General features: G+C 45.0%; 1 protein-coding gene across 3 annotated transcripts in view; it reads left to right on the top strand.

The window, feature by feature from the left end:
• The window catches only part of TTYH3 (tweety family member 3), a 75,998-nt gene that overhangs the window by 23,732 nt on the left and 27,860 nt on the right, over window positions 1–24,406 (top strand). For all 3 annotated transcript variants that reach the window (XM_041462263.1, XM_041462264.1, XM_041462265.1), the window contains exons 2-5: window positions 14,587–14,756; window positions 22,023–22,134; window positions 22,745–22,965; window positions 23,750–23,845. In XM_041462263.1, the coding sequence (XP_041318197.1) occupies window positions 14,587–14,756; window positions 22,023–22,134; window positions 22,745–22,965; window positions 23,750–23,845 (599 nt within the window). The remainder of the gene's footprint in view (window positions 1–14,586; window positions 14,757–22,022; window positions 22,135–22,744; window positions 22,966–23,749; window positions 23,846–24,406) is intronic.

Here is a 24,406-nt window from a genome sequence, read left to right on the forward strand (position 1 = left end):
TTGGAGCTTTTCCCTGTTTGAGACAAGCATAGCAGCAATGGGTGTGTGTATGTTTGCATGCAGGAAACCTGTGGGTTTTGTCTTTAAGATATTAAATCTGCTCTTTGTTCTATCCCCAGCAGAGCTGGCAGCATGAATTGCTTCAGGGCCTCCTGTTTCAGTGCAGAGTTGGGTGTTCAGGAGCCAAACTTATCTATTTGACTTCATGCTAGTGCCTCTCCTCTGCCTCAGTGCTGTTTGATCAGCTGAGGGGCAGGCAATTTAGGGCAGGCAGTGACACAAACCACAGTTGTTTCTGCAGTGGTTTATAAATAGTGGGAAGCAGGTAGGTGTTCCTGGCTGCATAAACAATTGCTGTAAGTGCAGTTGTGTAATGTAAAAAGGGAGAGGTGCTGCTGCTTTCCCCTCCCCAGGCACTGAGTGGGGCAGGCTCAGAGTGCACCTGATCCATAGGGACTCTCAGAGATGAGCTGCTCCTGCACACACTGGGAAATAGGAAATAGGGCAGAGGAGTTCATTCTTTCCTTAGCTCTAAGTGCTCCTGGAAGATAATGACTTGGGGTGTGGATGGAGAGAATTCAAGACATTTCTTGTGCTAGACCCTGCAAATCTTTGCATTCGAGTTCTGTGTCTTAGATTAATTTTTGCTGGGATCTGTTGGGGATTTGGTTTAGGTTGTTGTGCAGGAGGGAAGCTGTAACAAGCTCTCCTGCTGTGAGCTGTGCTGCTCAGGCACTAGAACTAGCTTTGCTCCTCCACATCCCTAGCAGGCTTCCTGACCTGCTCTGGGGCTGTGCTGAGCCCAACAGCTGGATCAGCTGCTTTCCCACATGATGCCAGTTTCTGTGCTCTCTCCTGATTGCTCTTTGAGAATTCTGATCCTCTGGTGTAAACTTTGGTGTGGTCTGGAGCCCTGGGATTGGAGCCCTTTCATAGGGAAGGTGGGTCTGGGTAACTTTCTCTGTAGAGACCACTTCCTCCCTCACTTTCCTAAATTAATGGAGTGAAACACCTACAGAAGCAGCACTTGTGCTGTGTAGTGCTGCCTTTGAGGAGTATTAATCCCTTTTGGGTGTCAGCACTTCTCTGAGCTGTGTCAGGCACAAGCACAGCTGCACATCTTACCCTTTCCCCTCCACCCGCTCCTTGTTTCTGCAGTTCTGCCTTCCTGCTTGTCGAGGAAAATCTGAGCTGTGGACCAAGATAAAACCTTCTTGTATACAGGCAAGAATCCTTATTTTGGCATCCCAGAAATCTCCAAATTTTGGGAGAATATGGATCAACAGAAAAATGATTATTGGAAAGCTCCAGATGGCTTATTTTGGATATGCGGAAAAAGAGCATACCCAAAACTCCCCTCTCAGTGGAAAGGGAGCTGTACTCTGGGAATCATACAGCCAGGATTTTTTCTTTTACCAGGACCTGATGGAGATCAATTAGGGATACCAGTTTATGAGAACCTAAAGAGAAATAAAAGAGATTTGATTGGAGGATTCCAAAAAGTGGCTGCTCATTTGTTTAACCGAGCTCCTGTCTGCTTTGGCTGTCTCCCTGACTGACCCCGGCTTGGGACAGGGATCAATGCTGGGATGGGCTGGGCAGGATGAGCTGGGCAGGCTCTGGAATGAGAGGAGGGGTTGAGCAGGGAGCTCTCATGTCAGCTGGCAGCCTCCACCTCCCGGCTCGTTGCTGTGCAGCTCTGGGAGGCAGCAGCCAATGGGATGCAGGAGCATCCCTGCAGCTGGGCTCCCCAATACCTCCCCAGGTGCCTTGTTTTCAGTCTGAAGCATGTAACTTCTCTTTTCCTGCTTTTTGCCTTTCCCTGTCTTTCCTCTTCTCTGCCCTCAGCTGTCTCACTGTATTGTTGTGAGCGATAACATGCACACTGTTCGGTCTCTCAGACTGATGGTGCTTGCTGTGTTTCTCACACCCACTATGGGGAAATCTGTCACCTCGTGGTGCTTGGTGACCCCATCAGCTGGGGTGGGACGTGCAGCTGGAGGCAAACCCGAGCTCTGAAGTCTTGTTCTTTGGCCAGCCCTGTAAGCAAGCTGAAAGTAGCCCTAAAATGGGGCCATCAGCCATTTCACGTGCATGGAATCTCTTCCAGTTGTGTGCCAGCATAAATGCTGTGTAACTGCCTTGTTCCTTGGGGCCCTGGTGCAGGAGAGCTGCTGGTGAGCTGGAGCCTAGGTAGGGAAAGTCCCCTGAGATGGTCAGAAGCTGTGGAGGGAGGCTGGGACATTTGGGACCCCTCAACCTGGAGAGGAGAAGGAGAAATGACAGATCTGTGAGCAGCCTTTGCATAGCTGAAGGAGGGACTTGGAGGAGATGGTTCCAGGCTCTTCTCAGAGGTGCCCAGCAAAAGGACAAGTGACAACAACCTCAAGCTGAAATGGGAAATGGAACATAGGTGTTGTCACTTATGAGCATTTTTCTTTGTAGTGCTGGAGTAGGGTGAAGAAGCTTTGGGAACTTGAGTGTTAGAGACACTCAAAACTTGTCCAGGCAAGACTCTGAGCGGCCCCATCTATTAAATTAGCCCTGCTTTAAGCAGCAGGTTGCACTACAGTGACCTCCAGAGGTCTTTTCCAGCCCATTGTTTTCTACTATTGTGTGGAATGTGTGGAATTGAGGTTTGTCTCTGAAATCTCAGCAGTGTGTTGTCACAGCAGCAGTGACATGTTGACATAGTGGAGTGAATGCTATAAAGCTGGAGCTTTAAATGTGGACATTTAACATTTATGGGAATTAACCTTTCAGGACTCTGTGGTGCCTATTTCTGAGTTACTGGGAAAGGAGATGAAATAACCATGAATGCTGCTTTCCCTCTTCTCTGTGGGGTGCTGAGTTAAGGCTGAATGGTGCTTTGTTTTGCCAGGTACCCCCTCCTGCCCTGTTAGTGTGATCTCTATTTTAAAAGTATGCTTCACATTCATGTATTGTCCATACAGTGCTTTCAGAAAAGTCAAGGCTAACATTAAAGACAGAGTCATTCTTATTTTCTCTTTAATAAGGTCCAGTGGTGTGCAAGTGTGTTACAATCTAACTGTAATGAAAAGCTAATCACCAGCCTTCTCCACCCTCTGGGATCCCAGGAGGTTACTGGAACAGCACACTGCCCCAGTTTCTCTTCCTCATGTGTGTGATGATTGCATTTTATAGTTTTGTCTGCTGTTTTAAGCATGGCTCTTGATAAGCCAGTTTGATAGCTGGCTGCTATGTCTAGGAGCAGCATTTGACAGATGACTTCAGAGGGGGGAAAGCAACTTAAGTAGCTTAATAGGATTTAGCTCTGTCTGCACTGTCCTGCCAGAGCACGTTATAAACCACTTTAGTGGGATTCCTTCTTTAAATATAGCCATGACATAAGTGCAGGCAGAACCTCTAAGAGAACTCTGGGAACTTTGCTGAAAAATCAATCTCTGTGGTTCAGAAGAATTGCTGAATGAATGAGTATCAGTGCAGGAACTCGAGGAATCCCACCAGCACTGATCTCATGAGCAGGATAAAAGGATCTCTGAAGGCAGGCTGTGTGTGTATTAAATTACCAATAAAATGCATTGATTTCTAGTGAATATGATGTGTGTGTCGTGGGAAAGCAAAGCAACTAATGAAAAATCCTATTAGGACACAGTGGGGCAAACACCTCCTCCTTTTAATTGATGTAACCTCTATTACAGCCAAATAGCCCTGTGTCCTACGTATTCCCAAACTTGGTTGTGTAAAGGAAGCTAAAAGTGAGGTGTGTTTGTCTTTAAATAGTTGATATAAACCAAATGCTTTAAATTTTTTTAAAGGCCAGTGTTCCATGACAGCTTTCAGCTTTGCAGGCAAACCCTAAGAGAGTTAAACAGCTTTGAAACAGTTGAAAGGAGACAGATTCCCCTCTTCCCCCAACCCCGTGGGGAAATGGAGAAACTGCAAGAAGAGCTGCTCAGCAGCAGAGCCACGGGGTGAGATTGATGCCCTCTGTGGATGTGTGTCGGGGCATCAGACTTGCCTTGTAATTGCAAGGGGTTTAATCTCTGAGAGCATCTGCTGTTAGCTGTGCCCCTGCTCGCTCAGGAACGGCATTCAGGAGGTCAATTTAAAAAGTGTACGCTCCCCTTTTATCAGGAGAAGAAGAAGCAGAGGGGTGAGGCAGTGACCACTCACCAGAACGCTGCTCTTGAGGGGGAACTTGACCGTGGCTGCTGAGAGGAGCATCTGCAGCTCTGCACTGCTGCTGGGAAGAGCTGCAAAGAAAACTCCCTATTCAGATTGCATTTCCCTTCAGGGCAGCAGCCTGAGGAGGCCCTAATCCCTTCTCACATTTGGCCAGGAGCCTGCAGGAGGCCTTTCCTAGCCCCCCAGCCTCTCCTGCACAGGCTGAGCAGAAGTGGTTAATGACGCTCCCAGTGTTGTCAGTGGTGCAGAAACACGGGCTCCAGCTGTGACTGTGGTGGGTCTTGGCTAGCTTGGATGGCTTTTTTTAATCTGCTTCCTCTGTTAGTCCCTCTATGGTATTTTTTTTTTTCCATGGGTTTGAAGGTTCTCAATAGTGAGTATTGGTAGGCTTTGTCCCTGAGGGGTGTTTTTTTTGAGAGCTTTTTTTCTTCTTTAAAGAAAGAAAAAAGGCAACTCAACCCCAAAATAAAACTAAAGAAGAGTTGAAATTGAAATGTTTCCTGCACACGAAGGAGCCTCTTTTGTGGGAAGGAAAGGTGCAGTTTTAAGTTGAAGGAAGAGATTTCCTCCCTTTCTTTCCCCTGTTGTTTTAAAAAATTATTTCTTTTTTGAACTCTGACTATAGTAGTCTTGAAAGAGGCAGCTTGGAGTGAATTTATGGTGAGAAGTGTGGCACCTGTTTGTCTCTGGCAGTTAAAAGGCACATTTGCATTGTTTGTGCAAGGAGGTCAGTGGGACCCAGAGTCAATAGATGGGTCAGAGGTCTCTGTTCTCCCCTCCCCAGCTCCCAGAAGCTGTCCCTATGGGATATTGCCCCTTCCCAGCTCTTCACAGCCTCTCCACATGACCGACACACTGCATTGAGGCTGACTTCAAATACAAATTATTTTAAGGAAGATGTCATGTGGGCTGCTGGCTGTAGCACAGTGGGCCATGACTTTCTGAAGATGTAGGGCAGTGTGCCTTTGATTTTGTTCTTTGTCCCTCCCGGAGGTCACTCCTCGGGGCAGCCAGACCAGGGTGTTTACTAATGCAACCAGGAGTGCTGTTTTTCTCACCCTGTAGTAGGCTTAGAGTGCATTATAAAGTTTTTGCTGTGTAAACAGCCTTTTGACCTGCTTCACTTGTGTAGACAAACACCAGTGTAGCTGGAGAGGGTAAATATTATGGAAACTCAGTGCTCTGTTATTTTCCTGTTGGTTATTTTCATGTTGTTCCAAAACTTCTCACTCCTTATGCTGAGGATTGACTTCAGGTTGCAAACTGAATACAAACTGGTTGTGGATCTCCCTGTCAAAGACACCTGGGTACACTAAAATGACCCATTGCCGCCACTGACACATAAATGCAGAAGCCCAATTATTGCTGCTTACCTTCCTGTCCATTCAGTGCTAATAAAAGCAGTTTATGAAGGCATTTGCAGTGGATTTGTATTCTTGACTAGAAAGTACCTCTTTTCCTTCTATTAATTTTAATTTTTTTAAACTCTGCTGCCTTCAAATGCCAAAGTGTGTGCTAGAGCTTCTCACTTAGACATTTTCCTAATAGCTGCAGTTTAGAAAAAGACCTCTTCATTGTGCTAATGATATGGAACAAGTTGTATACATTGAAAAAGAGACAACATTAAGTTGCCTTTCAAGTCTAACATTAGAAACAATGTGATGTTAAGAGTTTCCATTCCAATTTGGATTCTCTCTCTGTTATTCTGTATAACTTTTGTGGTTCAGTGCAGCAAACGTTATGCTCGAGTTTATGGCGTGCAGCTGTAGATGCTCAGCGCCAAAACTCTCAAGACATAAATGGGATTAAAATAGTGCCTGAAGACAAACCAGCACGTTCAAAATAATGCAAAATAGTGGCAGAAGGGAGCAGAACCACAAATCTACAGTGGTCATGCTCATGGAAACGCTGCCATTCCTGCTGATGGCATGGGCTAACCCTGCTGATGGGTTGGGCAAAGTTTCCACCACTGGGACAAAGTTTTGTTTTCTGTTCCACTTTGGGGTGGCTCTGCTCATTTCCATGCTCCTTCCTCTCCCTCCCCAGTGCTTTGTTTATCCTCTCCCTGATAGAAATGGCAAAATACTGGTGACTGGTGTGTGCAGCTTGCAGTGACCTCCCTGCTAGGACATCAGAGCTGAGGATTGGGCTCAGTGTCTTCAAACTCCATAGTGGCTGATCAGTTCAGATTTGGTTGTCTGGTTTAAGAAGAGATGATTAAGAAGATCAAGAAGTTGCTGTAAGCCTAAATACTGCATTTAATCTGAGCTGGTGCCATGTCTCCTGGAAAGGACAAGGTTTGTGTTCTGCAGAACAGGAGACTTGTAGATGATGCCTGTAATTACCTCTAGTGGAAGGCCCAATCTTTGTGGAGAATTCTTCAAATTCACAGGGGCAGGATGAACACTTGGGTTTGAAACCCAAATCTAATAAGGAGCAGCAATAGCTGAAGGACAGCTAACGTGGAGTAAAGCACAAACTCTGTACAGCTGGGGCCTTGGAAGAAAATCCTTGAGGCTGCTGTCTGTGCCAAAGCATGAATGGCCATCACAGATTTTTAAAAAAGCAGTGTCCCAGCACTTGGCTTGATAGAGTGTAAGGACAGGCACTTAGGAGAGATCATGTTTTTCCCCTCTAAATGAAGTGTATTGTCTCCGAGAGTGCACATTGTAGGAGGGGGAAGGGAAAAAAGGATGGAAATTGGATTAAATCACTGGGCTTCAGGCCTAAGCATTTCCTGCTCTTTTTCTTTCTTTTTTTTTTTTTTTTAAAGGCACCAGTGCTGCCTCACTCACGTGCTGGGCTCTCTAACTGTGCCCAGGTCCCTGCCTGCAGGCAGTGCCATGTTTTTCCTTCAGGGAGTTCCAGGCCTGCAGGAGCAAAGCTGAGCTCCTGCTGGAGGGCTGGGGATGGGGAATTGTCTTGGTCTGGGAATTTCTACAGCACTTGAGCACCAGCCAGGTCATACAGGCAGGGCTTGCTTAGCCCTGAGCTGTAGGAGCATTAAATTCATACTTCCTTTATAGCAGGGGGTTTCTTTCCATTATCCATTTTGCTGGAAAATTGCCTTGTGAGGAGCCTGTGTTTTAAGGCATTAATGGATGAAACAGTTTTCTAACCAAGGAAGTCAAGTGGCTTCTAAAAGACCTCAAGGAGAGGAGCTGCTGTTGGGTGGGAATATGTGAGCTAATCTGCTGTGGGAAAGGAATGCCTGGTGAAGTTGTGTGGGTGAGCTGGGCAAGCTGAGTGGTGCAGGATACCTGCCAAATTCTTCCAGCTACCCTTTTGGTGCCCTTCACCTCAATACCCAAAAAAAATTAATCTGATTCTTGCCTTTTAACAAAATTAACTAATGGCTCTAACTTGGTCCAGCTAGGAATACTAGGAAGAAATAACCTTCTGAAGCTGAAGGCCTGTTCCCATGAGGATTCCTTACACGTTTTGCTGGTCTGGGATTTGGGGCAAAGACCTGCAAAGAGCACTGATGCATCTGTGGTGGTGTGGTTTTTTTAGAGTCCTGCAAGGGAATTTGCAGAATCCCCAGAAAGGAAATCCGCCTTTTCAGCGAGAATGCTCATTTGACAAGCTGCCAGTTCTGAGCTAAGCCTCATTTAATAAAGATTTAGTCTGTGGGGACCTGTCAGTGGAAACTGAGTTTGGTGAGAGTGTCTCATTCTTTTCATTGCTGTAGTGCACAGAGGCTTTCAGCCAGCACTGTGGAGAAACTAGGGATAAGAACATCCAGTTGAGGGGACCCTCTTACCTCTGGGAACATTTCCTTGCTGTGTAAGATGGAGATTGCTGAGTTGGTAACAACTAAAGGAATAAATGCATTGTTGTTTGACTTCAACCCAATAGGACTCCAGTGTTTACTGCTGATTAGCACAGCTTAGATCTGCATTCATGGGCAGGAAAAAATATCCAAGTCAATTGTTAAGCAAATCCTTTCTACTCTGTGCTTTCCATCTCTCTTGGTGTGTGATATGAGCTGCTCTGATGAATTCTAGCACCTGCCCCATGTAACCTGTGGCAGCTGAAGTGTGCAGACATACCTGAGCTATGTATTATTCAGCCTCAGCTCTCAAAACCCTCGCAGTGGTTCTCTTGAGTTGGTTGCTGCAATGAGCCAAGGATCAGCAAGCCGTGGCTTTTTGGCCTCCACACTGCTGGCTTCTGTGAATTGGATCAAATATAAAGGCAGAGTTGAAAGTCTTTAATTATGAAATAAGGGGTCACAATGTTAGTATGGAGGAAATGATGATGAATCTTTAATCAACCTAGCAATCACTCAACTTGTTCTTAGTTGTTGCTTACACTTGAGAAATTAATCTGAATTAACTGGAGGAATAAATTCAAACCAGATTAGTCAAACCACTTTAAATGCACTAAAGTGAACTAAACTACACTGAATTAAGGCCAGTCTAGTTAAACTACATTAAAACACTGTGTGAACACTCATGTGTAATTAAAGTGGCTTTAGTTCACAGCTCTAATACCAATTAACTATATAATGCCTGGGCCTATGTAGAGAGCTTTGCAGTGTTGGGAAAACTGGCCTGCTCATTTAACCAGCATGGTAAATGGAATTGAATGATGGAGTCATGCTAACACAGGTTTCAGCTGCAGATCTGTTTTTATTCCAATGTGTCTGCTGTATTGTCTTAAGGTGTTTAAAAAAAAAAAAGAAAACAGAAAAAAAAAAAAAGGAAAAAAAAAAGCATGAGACAATCCTTGGCATTTCCTGCTTTCTGGAAAGGAAAGCCAATAGCCAAAAAAAGCTGAAGGCAAAGTGTTGGCCTATATTGCTGGCTCCAGTGTGGACTTGCCCTAAATATATCTGTAATCTGCACTCCCTTACCGGTGTGCTTTCTGTGGGAGATGTCTGTAGAAGGGGATGAGACAGTGGAACCTGTTCTGTTTCCATGGAGCGCTTCCCTGTTGCAGAGGGATCCCTCATGGAGGAGAATTCATCTCAGCACCGTGGGAAAAGCCCCTCCAGAGCACATTTCCTGCCCAGCTTTGCTCCTGCACAGTGCTGAGCAGTAATTGGCCTGGGAAGGCCTGTCCCTGTGAGGAGATAGGGATGCTTTAGAGCTGACATCAGCAGTGCTTTCCACATCCTCCCGCACCTTCCACTGGCCAGTCCTGGCTGGCTGTGCTCCCACCCTTCTGGAGGGGCTGTGGGATGAGTGACATCCCAAGACACTCAAGGACCTCAACAAACACCTTGTACAGCATTTTTTTAAGTACTGAAAGTCGAGTCTCTGAACACGCAGCGTGTTCAGAACAAATTGATGAGGAGGTCAGGGTGTTCCTTGTGTTGCCAGCATTAAAAAAAAAAAGTTTAAAAACCAAGTTAGCTTGGTAGAAAATAAGTGCTTATCATCTGTGAGTACATAAGCTTTTTAGAGAGATGTCCTGGAGTCTGGAAGGAAAAAAAGCAGTGTAGGAAGTGGTGTAGGCATGACACTATCCCACAGCAGTTTCTTTTCTTGCTAAGATGACTTCCGTCCTTCATGGAATAAATAGAGATGAGTGCTCCTTTGGCAGCAGCCCAGGTTGCTTCATTTGTTCTTCTGGGTGAACGTTTTTCTCTTCCCACACTCCTTTAACCTCTTCTCTCTGTTTTATTATCACTATCTCAAGTCACTGCATGGAAATACAGAAAGAATACTAGCTGCAGATTCAATGGAAAGCTTTCTTTTGGCAAAAGCTAACTTTAAGGTAAACCATTCTCAATCTGGCAGTGATTAAGACAGCTGTGTTCTTGAGGTGCTCAAAAGCTGTAGCTTTTTTTTTTTTTTCTGTAGGCTGAAATTATGAAGTTTTAAGATAAAATACGTTTAAAATCATTGATGGAAAATTAAAAACGAAACTGCAGTGCTTCTCAGGAACCACCTGAAGGCTTCAGCTTTGTTCTCAAGTTTCTTAAGGAGTTTTGGTAGACTTTCCAACTGGCAGTGAAATAGCAATCATCTCTTCCACATGAAGAGCTTCTCACTATTCCGTGCTGCTTTTACTGCAGTTAAGGTTTAGAGTGTGGTAATTGGAAGTTGGATAAATTGAGATTGGTAAAACTTGCGCCTGATAAACACCTGGATTGTTTTGAGCCCTTTATTAAGGACATTTTGTGCCAAATAATCTCCATGGCAGAAGGAACATGTGAAGAAGAGTCACTAAGCCAATACTTCTCTGTAAAGTCATGTGATGAGCAAACAACATTTAATGCAGTGGTAAACCTTGACATTTAACATGAATGCAGCCCAGAGTTTACCTCCTGCACTGTGGTGCCTTGTGGCTTTATTTAGGCTTTCCCCTTTACAAGGAAATAAATACATCTTGCACATCCCTTTTGTGTTCTTATCTGCATCTCCTTTCTTTGTGACTTCATCTGTTGGATGGGATGAAATATTCCTCCCTAAAGTGCAGTTTCAGCAGCTAAAATTAGCCTTGCAGGACCACAGTCCATAGATATATTTGGATAACAGTGTGGATCACCCTTTGGAATTTGCAAGCTGAAAGTGGCTGTTTGATTTGGGGAATTTTCATCCAGCAGACAAGGCTGTATCTTGGTTTATTTGATCCCCAGCAGCATAAGGCAGGGTCCTGGAGAGCAGGGACTGAGCAAACTGAAGGTTCATCTGCATGTGAGTTTTTAGGAATGATACCAACACCATACCCATGGAAGACCCAACCCAGCCCCTGGGTGGATTTGTGGAGGACGTTTTTGCTGTGCTTTGTGTTTCCCCTTTCTCTCCATGAGGTTCTAAATGTTTTCTGCCCTTTTTTTGGCTTCACGCTCCCATGCAGGTGGTAAGTACCACAAATCCTGGCAGCCACACTGGAGCTGGGAAGGCTGTTAGCATTGCAGCACCATCCCTGCCCAGCACCGAGGGCTTTCAGGTTCCCTGGTGCCTCTCCAAGCCAGCAGTGCTCCTGTGGTTACTTCCCTGTGCACAGCTTTTATATTTAAAGTGCTTCCTGACACTGTAGCTTCGTCTCCTGCCAGTCTGGGGGTACCACTTGGATTTACTCTCATTTTCAGGGACTGCTCTGTCTCCACTTCTGCCATTAGTGTCAGTGCAGTGGTAAAATGCTGTTCCTCCAAGTTGTCTCCATTTTCCTGTAAGGGCAGTTCATGCATCATTTGCTATAAAGGTTCTGATAGCTCAGCAAATGTTCGAAGACAAATTGATGCTCTTTTGTGGCAAAAGGCCCAGTGCATAATTTTACATTTACTTGGGATAATGTGGCCTTGGATAACCGAGTCCCAGATTTGCTGGTGCAGGATAGAATGTCTAAGGGTTTATCCAGCCTCAACCCCCCGTTTTAAAATACTGTCATTTAATCCTGACAAGCAGGCAGAGGAATATCTTTGGTTGTGACCAGGCTTTCACTGCCTGCCAGTTCCTGGGTCCTAAACTGACTCATCAGTCAGAAAGATTAATAACTGCTCTGCTGGATGATTTCACTTGTCATGGCACATATCCATTAATGGAAAACAAATATTCTCTGAAAATTGAATGCAGATTGTGGTATAGTGGCTAGCCAAGTCGTTTTGGCCAGATGCAAATTTAAAGCATGTATTAAGTGTCCCTTCAAAGCAAGGACTTCAGGTTGCTTGCTAGCTGGCAATCTAATATCCATTTTTCCTTTTTTAAAGATTTTTTTAAAAGTATTTCCTTTTATTTCCTTTCAATGGGGGCGGTTCCCCTACATCTGGAGCTGCAGTGTGGATTTTTTGCTGATAGAAGAAGGGTTGCTGGGAGGATGTTTTCAGCTGAGTTTGTCTTCCCAGCAGTAATGCCTTTTAGCATGTGCAGGAGGGTTGAGGGTGTGAAGAAAGAAGTGCAGGCGAGCGGGGCAGGAAAGCTTTGCCTTACAGCAGCCTGACATGTTTAAAAAATAAAGAATACCCCAGAGGAGCTTTGGTATGCCAAGTGTGTTAGCTAAATTAGCATGGAGTGCTCGTTTGTGGCAAGGCTTCAGGAGTGGGGGACGCGGGGCTCGGAGCGCAGCTCCCCTCTCGGAGGCCCCTTTCTGCTCAGCGGCTCCAGCAGAGCTCACAGCATCTGGAGAAAGCATGGGAAAGGGGGATTGGGCTTGTTCCCTTCCACCCCCACTCCTGGGAGAGATCCCAGAGCTCACTTTGCACAGCAGGGCTGTGTTTCTGCTCCTTGGTTTGGGGAAGCAGCACCTGGGAGCTGCCCCCGTGCCAGAGCGCTCGGTGGGTTTTGGGAGGGTTTGTAAGGCTGGGGGAGCCAAGAGCGAGGGGCTCCGTGGGGTATCTGTGCTGCAGCACTTGGGTTTAGCTGCTGTGCACCTCGTTTTGTGTGGCTGATGTGTCTTGGCTGGGAGGGACCTTGTGTGGCTTGTTTGCCAGGATAACCACTGTGCAGGAGTACCTATGGAGCAGAGAGGGGAAAGAAAAGCCTAAAAGAGCAAGTTCCTACCAGACCCCCTTAGAAACAGTCACCAGTTGTGAAAGTTCTTTAATCTCAGCATTCTTTGTTGTAGTCCTTTTGATCAGAAGGAAGTTATTGTTTCAATCAGGAGGAAGCATATAAGAGTTCTTTAAGGAATTTCTGCACGGGGAGGAAAAGAGATACTGGTTTGAAAACCCAAGCCTTTGTTCTAGGTTAGCTGATACAGATCTACGTCTGAATTCCCAATATTGGGGCAGCAGCAAGTGACTTGTGCTCTTTCCAGATATTTAAATAATTTCTAGTAAGTTGGCATTTGTCACCAGTAACAAGGATTTATCACAAAAACCTTATGGATAAAATTGCATCCTTTTGCTTGATTCGTGCAGGTGGGAAAATGTGGCTAGATACAGTGTTGGAATGGATTTATTTTTCAATTTTTTTTTAATTTAACATAATTGGTTTGCATTTTTGGATTTTAGGCAGGATTTTTTGAATAAAAATAAATTGGAGGGGAGTTAAACACTTACAACTTCCCTTTCCTCCCAGGAATGTGACTAGAAATAGGTATAATTCACACTAACTCAACTTGTGACTGCTTCAAGTGTGTCTGTAGCATCCACGTTTGTTGTACCTATATATGTGGATGGTATATGGAGGGCTTTAGCATTTATTCTAGGTCTACCTTGAACAGAAGCATTGCATGGAGATTGATTTTTTAAAAAATTAATCTCATGCATGTATAATAAATTCCACCCCCTTTCAAACCCACTCATGCACTTGGATTTCTAATGAATAAGCCCGCATATTTATTCATGAAGATTAAAAAACTGTACAGATAGAGGCAGCTGGCTGCACTATTTTTTTTATTATTATTTTTGTTCTCTAAATCTGCTGACCTGTGATCAGTAGTAAAGAGGAAACCCTCTGATTAACTTAGGTTGTTTGCAGAATGGGACAGACAAAATGGCTCAGCTCTTTACTGCTGAGGTACAGAACATGATTTTGTTGAGTGGGATGGACAGAGGGGAGCAAGCAAGACAAAAAAATCACCTCTTTATATTTTAAAAATGTGCCAAGCACACAAAATTACTTGTTGGCAAGGTATGCCTTAGTAGGTATGTGTCACCACATTTCTCCTCACAGAAAAGCAAGGCAGTCTTCCCAAGAGTATTTCTGGGATTCACATTCTCTGAACCTCAGAGAATGATCAAGACAATTCTTATCTCATTTGCTGTGCCTGTGTTTGTGCAAAAGTAGAATGCAATATGGAGATTATTTACCCAAAGTGATAGTGTTTTGTTTTCTTGGCCTGTCAGGGCCAATGTGTGTGTGTGTGTGTCAGGACTGGTGGCTGACAGTCACGAGATGAGTGCTTGGCAGATTCAGTTTAGATGTAATGTAACAGTGTAATATAATATAGAATAATAGAGTATAATAAAGTAATTAATTAACCTTCTAATAAGATGGAGTCCTCCTCATCATTTCTCCCTGCCACGGGGATCCCTACCAATACTGTAGGGATGTCCCTGGCTGGCCTGGCCTGCCGTGGCCAGGTGTTGTAGCGATAATATTTTCTGAAAAATCCTTTTCCCAGGATTTTTCTCTTGAGGAGCCTCAAGTGAAAAATATAAACAATAATTATTTGCTGCTGTAGAATGCAACAGTTGCATCTGTGATTGGTGCATGCTAGCTGTTTCTAATTGATGGCCAATCACAGTAAGCTGGCTCGGACTCTCTGGGAGAGCTTTTGTTATCATTCATTCCTCTCCTGTTCTTTCTAGCCTTCTGATGAATCCTTTTCTCTCTATTCTTTTAGTATAGTTTTAGTATATAATTTTAATATAATATAGATAATTTAATATAATTTAGATAATTTATAATATAATAAAACAGCCTTCTAAAACGTAAAGTCAAAATTCTCCTCTCTTCCCGTGTCCTAGCACCCTCGAACACAACCATACAGGTGTGACCCCCATGTCTGTTCCCGCAGGCCCTGCTGCTGTTGGGTGGCATTGCTCTCTCCTGCCTGGCTCTGGACCTGCTCTTCCTCCTGTTCTACTCCTTCTGGCTGTGCTGCCGCCACCGCAAGAGCGAGGAGCACCTCAATGCTGACTGCTGCTGCACGGCCTGGTGCGTCATCATCGCCACCCTCGTCTGCAGGTATGGCCATCCCCGTCCTCGCTGTGTCCTGAGCCACGGCCTCACTCTGCAAATGCTGCCTCAGGGTTTGGCTTTTATGTTTTTCAGGTTCTGTGCTGCTTTAGTTGTGTGGGTCTGGGCTTCATATCAGGGGATGGTGAGCTCTCTTCACAGAGCAAGGAGACAAAACAATTCCTTCTCTAGCTGGGGACCAAGGACAAATGATCCAAATCTCAGGCTCAGGAGCATAAACAATGTGGACTGAAGAGAGAAAAACAAGAGGGATGGGACTTCATAACCTAAAGCTATAATTGGACAATTAACTTCAATATGTAAATGGACCAGAACTTATTAAAGTGAGAGACCCCGTGACCGGTCATTGATTTTGTGACCATTTTAGTTCATCTTGGGTGTAGACCCTGTGCTACCCAAAGTGTATCCATTGAGGCCTTTTAATAAATCCCTACTTTATTCATTAACTCCATCTAGCCTCTGTTCTAGGTCAGCCTTCACAGGGCATCAAAATGCTCTGCCTCTACTTGGTGAATATTCGCAATAATCCCTCTTTCTTTCATTTGATGTATGCATGTTTTTAAATGTCTGTAATATATTTCCTTCCTTTCTACTGCTTGCAGAGCTGCCTGGTGGTTTGAGCAATGTGAAAAGGAATAGTTAATGTCCTGCTCTTTGATACTTTTCAAGTGATAAATCAAGGACCCTCCGTCCTTGGGAGCTTATCACTTAAACAGGATGGATACAGCTGAAATATTTATCAAGTCTAAATGCAGATTTCTCAGAACCTGGTGTCCAGAAAGAATCACTATGTGTGGGAGAGTAGATTAGGAGGAAAGAGTCACAGCTGATTCTTTTGGGTTTGGAAGGATTGATTTTGTCTGGAGGGAATGTTCAGATTGTGTAGTCTGTGTAAGACACTGCTGCATTTTGTTATCTTCACTTCTGTGCCATCTCCAGGGGCTGCTGGTCATGGTGCCAGGGTCAGCAGTGTTTGGTGTTATGACTGAGCAATAGAAGCTTTTGGAGGTGAGGTGGAAAGAAGGATTGCTGAAAACCAAGAAAAAAAAATCGGTAATTAGTGGACAATGGGTGCAGGAGAATTTAAAAGGAGATAATTTCCTAGAAAGTGACTGATGTGGCATCTGAAAGCAGGGATGTGCTTGCAGATATGGAAGGAAGGAGCCTCTGATCTTGTTTTGGCTTGGGCAGAATGAATCCTCTGGATGTGTGCCCTGCATCAAGCACTTTCCAATTTGCTTTTCTTTCCAATTCCAAGCATCATCTCTTCTTGCCCAAGACTCCAGGTGGTCTCAGCTGCCCCTCTGTGGGTCTGGCAGGTCTGGGAGCCATCCCCTAGTCAGAGAGGAGGGAGCAGTGAGGTGATTGTATTTGGCAGTGCCTGGTGGTTCTGTTTTGGCACTAGCCTGTGATAGGTGCTGTGTGATCCCTCTGCAGATGAGGTGTTCCTTGAAGGCCAGGCTCAGCTGCTCAGGAGCCAGACTGTGGATTTTTGTGTTTGCTCTCTCGAGGCACGCGCTGAAGAGAACAGCAAAGCCTTGGGGTGTTGGAACAGACAGTGCAGAGCAGACATTCTGTGGGGAGCTTAGCAGCTGGGGGTGGGTTTGCCTGCAGAGGCAGGGGCTGAGGGCTGAGGAGGAGACCTTGTGTACCAGCCAGGATTGCTGTGTCTGCAAGGAGCTCTTCCATGCTTTGCTGATTGCCAGTAGGTGCCTGGGGTGGAAAGGCAAACCACAGAACAACTTGTAAAGAAGAAATCTCAGCCTTATTCACCTTTATTTTAGTGATCTTAAGAGCTTCAGCTGCATCCATTCCAATCCACTGGGAGAGCTGTGGTCCTAACCCTTTCTTACAGAAGCTCTGCTGATGCTATTTATAGTTGTGCTGCTGCTACAGGCCCTTGTTAGCTATTGTTATGCAGCAAATGTGACCCAGGCAGCTGCTGCCCTGTGGTAGTTGTGTTTGTTTTGGATTGTGGAAAGGGTGAGAAGGAGGTATTCTGCACTTCTCCAGAGCATGTGTGAGATAATTTAACATTGGAAGGGCAGCATATAAATTCTGGTAAACTTGATGTGACTCTGTCAAATCCACAAGCTGGAAAGCTGCTTAGGCTTCCTCAAAATCTGAACCACTTGTTCTCATCCTTGGTGTACAGTTTGTTTCTGCAAGTTTAAATGCAGAACCATAAAACTAAGGTTCATAACATAAGGTTCTGTCTGAACATACAGTGATATTGGATGATCATTTTTCTTGACTTTTTAAAGTAATTGCTTAATTTCCTCTCTGAAATCAGCATGCTTGAGCAAAAGCAGGTTGGTACCACCACGGTGAGGAAGGTGCTGTCCAAGTGCTGCTGCTCTCCTGCAGGGCTGAGGTTGGTTTTCTGCCTCTCTGCAGCAGCTGGATGCCACAGTGGCCTCAAAGCAGTGTCTGTTGGTGCTCTGTGCTCAGTCTGTGCCTGGCAATGCAGATACAGCCAATTCCAACTGTTGGTATCCACCTGGGACTTCCTGCTAGCACTGATTAAAGATTAGCCCTCTGCGTGGATCCTGTGCTATCCCAGCTGTGTGTCACACACACCAGAAGAGCCAGAGCAGCTGTCCTAGTGGGGGATGAGGCTGTTCTGACCCTCTGCCTGCCCTGGGAGGCAGTTCTGTGGCTCTGGTTGGGTGCTGAAGCAGTGAGAGGTTCCAACCAGCAGCAGGTTCGGTCTGTCTGAGCACTTGGAAGGGGACTGTTGTCTTCCCAGCTGAGAGCTGTTAACTCTGGTGAAGTCCAGCTGTGCCTAGAGCGTGGTTCTCTGGGTTCCCTCAGTCCCAGGGGGCTGTTTGTGCTGCGAGTGCTGCTGTGTGCTTGGCTGTTCCCTCGTGGCTCACAGCAGGGAGAATGCTGAGCCAGCAGAGGCAGAACTGGTGAACAGGAGCTCTCCAACAAAATGTCTCTAATGAGTCTTCCCAGTTGCTCTAGCCACAAAGCTGCAGGAATGCTTAGCCTGGATTTTTCCATTAGTGCTTCAGTTCTAGTCCTTAGCAATTTTGATTGGTTTCTGTGTAAGGGGAGTTGCCCTATAAACCATCTCACCCCAATTAGGTGACCCTAATTCTCCCAGAAGGGACCTCAGCTCCAAAGGTGGGGAAAAAGCTTTGTGGAGAGGGCATCAGAAAGAAATGGGTGCAAATAAATGATAAAAACTTGTTTTATCAAGTGCCAGTAATAGCACTTTCCCCTGGTGTGAAAGTGCAAGGTGGTAATTAGGCAGACAAATTAGCATTCCTCCTGAGAACCTGAAGTCTAAAAAGGGCTCTTCTTATGAATTTCCTGTAATTAAAGATGACTTGGTGTAGTTAGATTATTCATTTCTAAGGATGTGATGTGAATGGCTGGTGCTCATCTTTCCAGCCTGCTGTCGGGGTACCCAGAGGGTCACAGTGTGTGTGTGGGTATTACAGCAGGAGGATCTCATCACTAGAAAGCACACAGATCCTCTCTGTGTCAGATTAATGCTCTGATGTTCATCATGTGTAAATGCAGAAACATTTTTTTTTTTGTTTTCTGCGAGCAAATTCAAAATTACACTTTTTTTTTTCTTGGTTCTTCACCTAGGTATACAAAGTGCATGTGATTCTTGCACACAAACAGTGGGAAAGCTGCTCTCCAGGCTTGCATTTCTGGAGTCTTGCTGAAAAGTGATACTGAAGTGTGTGTGCAACCTGCAGGAGTTTAGATCCCACTGTTGTATCTGTAGGAAAAGACAGAAATCCTGGCGTGCACCTCTTCCATCTCACTTGTACAACTCTTTGAAGATCTTGTGGAGTTCTGCGTCCCCAGTGGGTGTCTGTAGGTGTGATATCACTGGTGGTGATAGCTTTAAGCTCAAAGTGCAGTGTTTTATTGTCTTAAGTAAACGGGTTTCTTAAAACTTACCAAAACTATTGCGTAGCCAAGTGGCTTTTTAAGTGCAGTGTTGAGTAGCAGGAGCAACTTTTTAGATGGCCTGTAAGACTGTGGTAGATTGATTTTTAAAGATTTTGTTCAAAAATATGAGTGAGAGGGAAAGCGGAGGAGAGGTGGTGGCAGTGAAGGTGACAGGAAACTGGCCAAGGCAGGTTTGGGAGGAGGAATTGAGGGTGGGACAGTGTGGATTTGGGAGGGGAGAGGGGTGTGTGCACTCAAAGGGGAGTGCAACAGAACCAAGACTGGCAGAAATAGACATGACTGTCCTATGGAAGCAATGAAAATGTGTTGGAGTATCTTCCAGAGGGTGCTAGGGTAGAGAAGAGCTGTGTCACTCAGGAATGCTGTCCTTGCATCCAGGCTGTGTGACAGAAATGCATCCATTGGGTGATGATTGTGTCATCCTGTGCTGGGAGATGGATCTGCTGTATCTTAGGCCACTGTGCCTTCCAGGGTTTGTGCAAGAAGCCTTGTGATTTATTATGACCTCAGGACTTAGCTGTTGGGTTAAGATGAGTTGATCTATTTTTATTTTAAAAGAATGCTCTTAAATAGAAGGAGCCCCTCTGTTTCCCTTTAATCATATAAAAGGTAGTTAAAAACTAGTGTAAATCCTTAAATCTGCTTTAAACAATAGCAACTCATATCAGTGTGTGTGGGCAGGGATTTGAAGCAACTATTGGATTTAGATGAAGCCAAAAGCAAACAAAGCTCAGCAGCAGCAGTTCCCCCCTGGCTGCCCTTCAGCTCTGCCCCCTCCTCAGGCACAGCTGCCCCCAGCCCGGGCTTGTGGGATGGGTTCCTTCCCTCTCTGCCCTGATAGGAAGGGGAAAAGCCACCAAACTGCATGGCTTGCTCCTGGGGAAAGGACTGGCTGTGTGAGTGGTCCTTGCCAGCTCAGGGTGGGAGTGCAGAGCTGGCTTTCGCAGGGCAGGAATGGAATAATTAACACTTTGTGTGTAATTTGCAGTGAATGTGTCAGTCTCATGTCTAAGGGAGTTTATTACTTGGATTAAATGACTTTTGTCCCAGTAGTTTTGCTTTAGGGTTTTATTTCAGGAGCCGTGGCTGTGCCTGGAGGGTCAGGGCAGTGGAAGCTGTGGTTTTTACTGGGCAGAATGGGAAGATTATGGAAAACTGCCAGGGTGGATCTGCCTCCAACAGGGCAACGAGTTTAAAGTCACTTGTTTGTATTGCCAGCACTTCATCCTGGTACCTGTGAGTGAACTGGCTGCTCTGTGCAGCCTCCCCAGGGATGAAGTGTCTGCTGCTACTTCAGAGTGCTGTTTCTGAGTCTTTCCCACCAAAACTGTGCTGCTGTGCTGGGAATACTGAGAGCCAAGCAGCAGATTTTGGGCATTTACCAAGTCTTTGCTGAAAGAATAGGCTTCTAGTAGCTGTAAACAGGCTGAATAGAAATTGCTCGCTAATTAAAGGGGTCAGGTCTGCCTATTCAATGTCCAGAATGTTCTGGAATTTATTTGGTGCCTATGGCAGAAACAACTATTAATGTTTTCTGCAGCTCAGGAGGCTGAAAGGGTCTGTGTGAATTTCTTTGCTCTGATAAGACAAGAAGAAATCCAAGCCATGGTTTTGTAATTTCTTTGATGGGGTGCTGAGTTGCCTTATCCTGGGCATAGCTGTGCATCTGTAATCTCTCTGCTTCAGGGGGAGGGGGAGTGTGTCTTTTTTATCCCTTCCACTCCCGTGCTCCCCAGGCATGTGTTATCAAGCTCTGATAATAGCTGCAACCAGAGGAATGCAGAGGGCTTTTCTCTCTTTAGTTATCAGCATAATTTGCATTAGGAAAATGTTTGAGGAATGGTGTTCCTGAAGAAAGAGGCCCATTTCTTTTATTAATGCTAAATATTTAGTTACATAGCTGCTGCTTCTCTTTCTGTTTATGAAGGCTGCCTCTTGTCCCTAGAAGACTCCTCAGCTGAGGTTTTTATGGGCCAAGCTCTCTATAATTTATGGAGATTCAATTGCTGGAAAAAGCATGAGGCTGACACAGATTTTCCTGGTGGAGCTGCTTCCAGATCATGATCTTTGCTTCTATTTCTTGTCACATACGAAGAGAAATGTGACCAGATGAACTGCATTGTTCTGCTCACTCTTTTGAAGCAGAACCCAGGAAAGGAGGAATGGATGTGTCTTCCTGCAGGAGAGGAGCAGGAGCAGGAGAAGTCCACAAAGGTGTTGTGAAGGAACTGAATGTTTCATCCAGAATAAGTTTAGGTTTACAACAAGATCATCACCACCTCCTTCCTTTGCACTGCCACAAACACAACGTTGGTGTCTTGAGAACCTTCCTAGAAAAGGTCCTGGGTGCTCTCAAGCTAAATATAACATGGGAACAGAAAAATTGTGTCTTGGTAAGGTTTGTTTGCCCTGAGTTTAGTTGTGTGATCCCTTCACAAGTTCTTTCCTCCTCTTTTATTAGGAAATATGGGCTTGGGCAGAGGAACTGTGAGTTCCTGCAGTGATCTCTTCATAGAAGAGGTATTGCTGACTTGCATGAGATAATCCTCTGGTTGCAACTCATTTACAGGATCTTCCTCCTTTAAGTGAGGCTTAAGCTAATATGGTTTACTTCATAATTGGGGCAGACTGATATGTGTGGACAATTATAGAAAATCAGCTGATAGGTGGTAATTTGCTAAGCAGCTGGAGTTGAATTGTGTCTGCAAGCTTGAAATTTGCTTGCTTTAAAAATAAATAAGCCTTTTGTCCCAGTAAGTTATTATGCCTCCCTTCCCAGTACTCTAAATCAGTGTGACACAAATGTTTCTAATGGGAAGATAAATCAAGATAATGTTCATAGATATTTCACAGGGTAGAGAAGAGGGCATGGAAAATGTATCTGTAGGAACCACCACCGTGGGCAAGCAGTCAAAGCAAGCTCTTTGTGTCCTGCTTTAAAAGAATGTAACAAAATTTCATGTCCAGAGAAGGCATCTAGCGTAGCAATGGCAGCTCTCACAGGAGCCACTGCCTGGATTTCTGGTTCTGAGCTCCCAAACAGTTCTCCAACAGATTTTCATTATTTTACCATAAATGAAATATGCTTGTTGTGTTCTGCTCTTGGCCCTGTGGGTGCTGTGTGGAGAGCTGCTGGCTGTGAATATTCACAGGTGCAAACTGAGCAGCAGCATGACCCCAGCTCCCTTCGGGAGGGAGCGCCTTCCCTTTTTGTGGAAGTCCTGGTGTGACTCCCAGTGCTCTGCAGCCATCAGCCCTGTGTTACCCACTCACCTTTTAGCTTTACCTCTGCCCTTTGGTGCTTTTCTTCCTCTGCAGTGCTGGAATTGCTGTGGGCTTCTACGGGAATGGGGAGACCAGCGACGGCATCCACCGGCTGACGTACTCGCTGCGCCACGCCAACCGCACCGTGGCCGGCGTCCAGGACCGGGTGAGCACCCCAAAAACACTCACTCAGCACCTCTCCTCCTGAATCTGGCTGTGCCTGAGACTCTTCCTGTTTTCTCTCTGTATCTGGGCTCGGAGATTGTGCTAAAATTTCCATTAGTGGCGGGGTGATTTCTTCCGCTCGTCTAAAAATAACAAAGCGAGCGCAGCTTGTGAAGTGAAGTCTTCTCTTTGCTAGGCTCAAAAACAGCTTGTGATCAGCTCTCTCTTCCACACCCGGAAGAGGAGGCAGGCCAAAGCAGACAAGTCTTAGTAAAATGTAGCATTTGGGTACCATTGCTTGTTCCTGTGCTGTCTCTAGTTTCATGGTATCATACTGCAGCCCTGATGTTTGTAACCCTGCAAAGTGTGTGCATGTGTTAAGGCTCAGCTGAAGTGCCTTCACTGCAAACAATCTCCCTTACAGATGCTTTTAAGTTGCTTTTGAGAGGTAAGCAGTCTGAGCCTCTTAAGACAGAGGACTGGTAATCTGGAAGCTGTCCATGACTTGCTAGGAAGAATGAATTTCCCTTTTACTTCCTTGGCTTCCTGTACTGTAATTATTATTTTTTTTTTTAATTTGTTTATCCCCCTTTTTCTTTCCCATACTGTAGGTACTGGACACTGCAGTGGCCCTGAACCAAACAGTGGAACCAAACTTGCTCGTCCTGGAGGAGATGTTCAAGAAGCAGACAGACTACCTGCAAATTGTCCAGAAACTGCAAAGTCTCTTGGATAATCTGGTCAGGCAAACAACTGAGATCCCCTTCTGGAAGAATGATGAGCTGTCTCTGGAGGAGCTGGCAATTCAGATTGACCTCTATGACTGGTACAGGTGTGTAGCATGCTGTAGTGTAGTGGTTGTAGCATCTGCTTTGGCCTGTTCTGCAGAAATTATGTGCATGTTCTGGGTGGCTGAGCCAAAGGCTCTGTTTATTGCTGCAGGTGCTCTTGGCCCACAGAGCTGATTTGTTTCTTACAGCAGGACTGCATTCAGTTCAAATCAAAATGCACAGCTTTTTTTCCTTAAGTATCTTTATTACCAACTGATGAGAAATTTATTCTCAACATAACAAATCTGTAGTTTGTGTTCTAGCACTGGGGAAAAAAAACAGCCCCAGGTATAGCTTCTTCTCTGTCCTAATAAGTGCATAAGGAATACATTAAATAGAGTAGAAAATGGCACTAGTTCTGTAAGTTAATTCCACAGCCTAACATTCCTTTTTATTAAACATATTAAATAAGAGATTGCATCAGTTGTATTCCACAAAAGAAAATCTCTATCCAAACATGTGGAATAAATAATCATTCCCTGACAAATATATAGGAAGTTCAAGGAGCTGCAATGCTTTTTCTTCCTCTGATGATGACCAGGGTGTGTAAAATCACACTAGAAAACACTAGTGTGTTCAATAACTGTTTGTGCTGAGTGTGTTGTGTAAATGTTTTTACCTGCCTCAACTTCCAATCCCACAAATACCCAGAGCTCTCTGAAGATTAATCTTTGAAGGTGGTTTTGGGGAAGAAAAGGACTTTTCCCCAGAAGTCACAGCTGCTTCTCGATCTGTGCTTTTTACACACCAGTTTTCCTTTCCAGACCATGTTTTTGTTTGCTGCAGGTGGCTGGGATACCTGGGCCTGCTCCTGTTCAATGTCCTGATATGTTTGCTGGTGCTCTTTGGGCTCATTAGAAACTCCAGGGCCATTCTTATGGGGTAAGTCTTGATCTGGGGTCAGAGCATAAGGAAAGTCAGCTGAAAGCAAGTGTCTGCTAGTGGAAACCTCTACCTGTTGTCAGTTGATATCAAGGACATCTGAAATTGAACATCTTACGTTTCCTCTGAGCAGAGAGACATTGGAGGGCTTCATACAAGAGATGTTCACAGGAAGGTTCTTGAGGTATAAAATCAAAGGTGAGGAACTCACCCAGGCTGTCTGCTTTCCACTGGGTGGCCTTGGAAGCCTCCATTTGCTGGGAGATAATAAAGTGAACATCCTTCCTTAAAATTACAGGCTTTAAAAATCTCCCCTTAATTCCCTGCAGTTGGGAAGACATTTGTTAATTGATGATAAGCATTGCACGTGCCTGCACAACCTGCAGCATTGCCTTCTGTGTCTCTATCTGCTCTTGTTACCTGGGGCTGTCACACCTGAGGAAACATTAAACTGAGAACAAGCCAGGGATGAGGAGAGGAGTCTTGTTGCCATGGTACTGCAATGTTAATGCATGTCTATTTCTCAAAAGCACTGAAAATGCCCCGTTACAGGAAAAGAAC

Source organism: Pyrgilauda ruficollis, unplaced genomic scaffold, assembly GCF_017590135.1.
Source record: "Pyrgilauda ruficollis isolate IOZ18807 unplaced genomic scaffold, ASM1759013v1 scaffold16, whole genome shotgun sequence".
In the NCBI taxonomy this organism is placed as follows: Eukaryota; Metazoa; Chordata; class Aves; order Passeriformes; family Passeridae; genus Pyrgilauda; species Pyrgilauda ruficollis.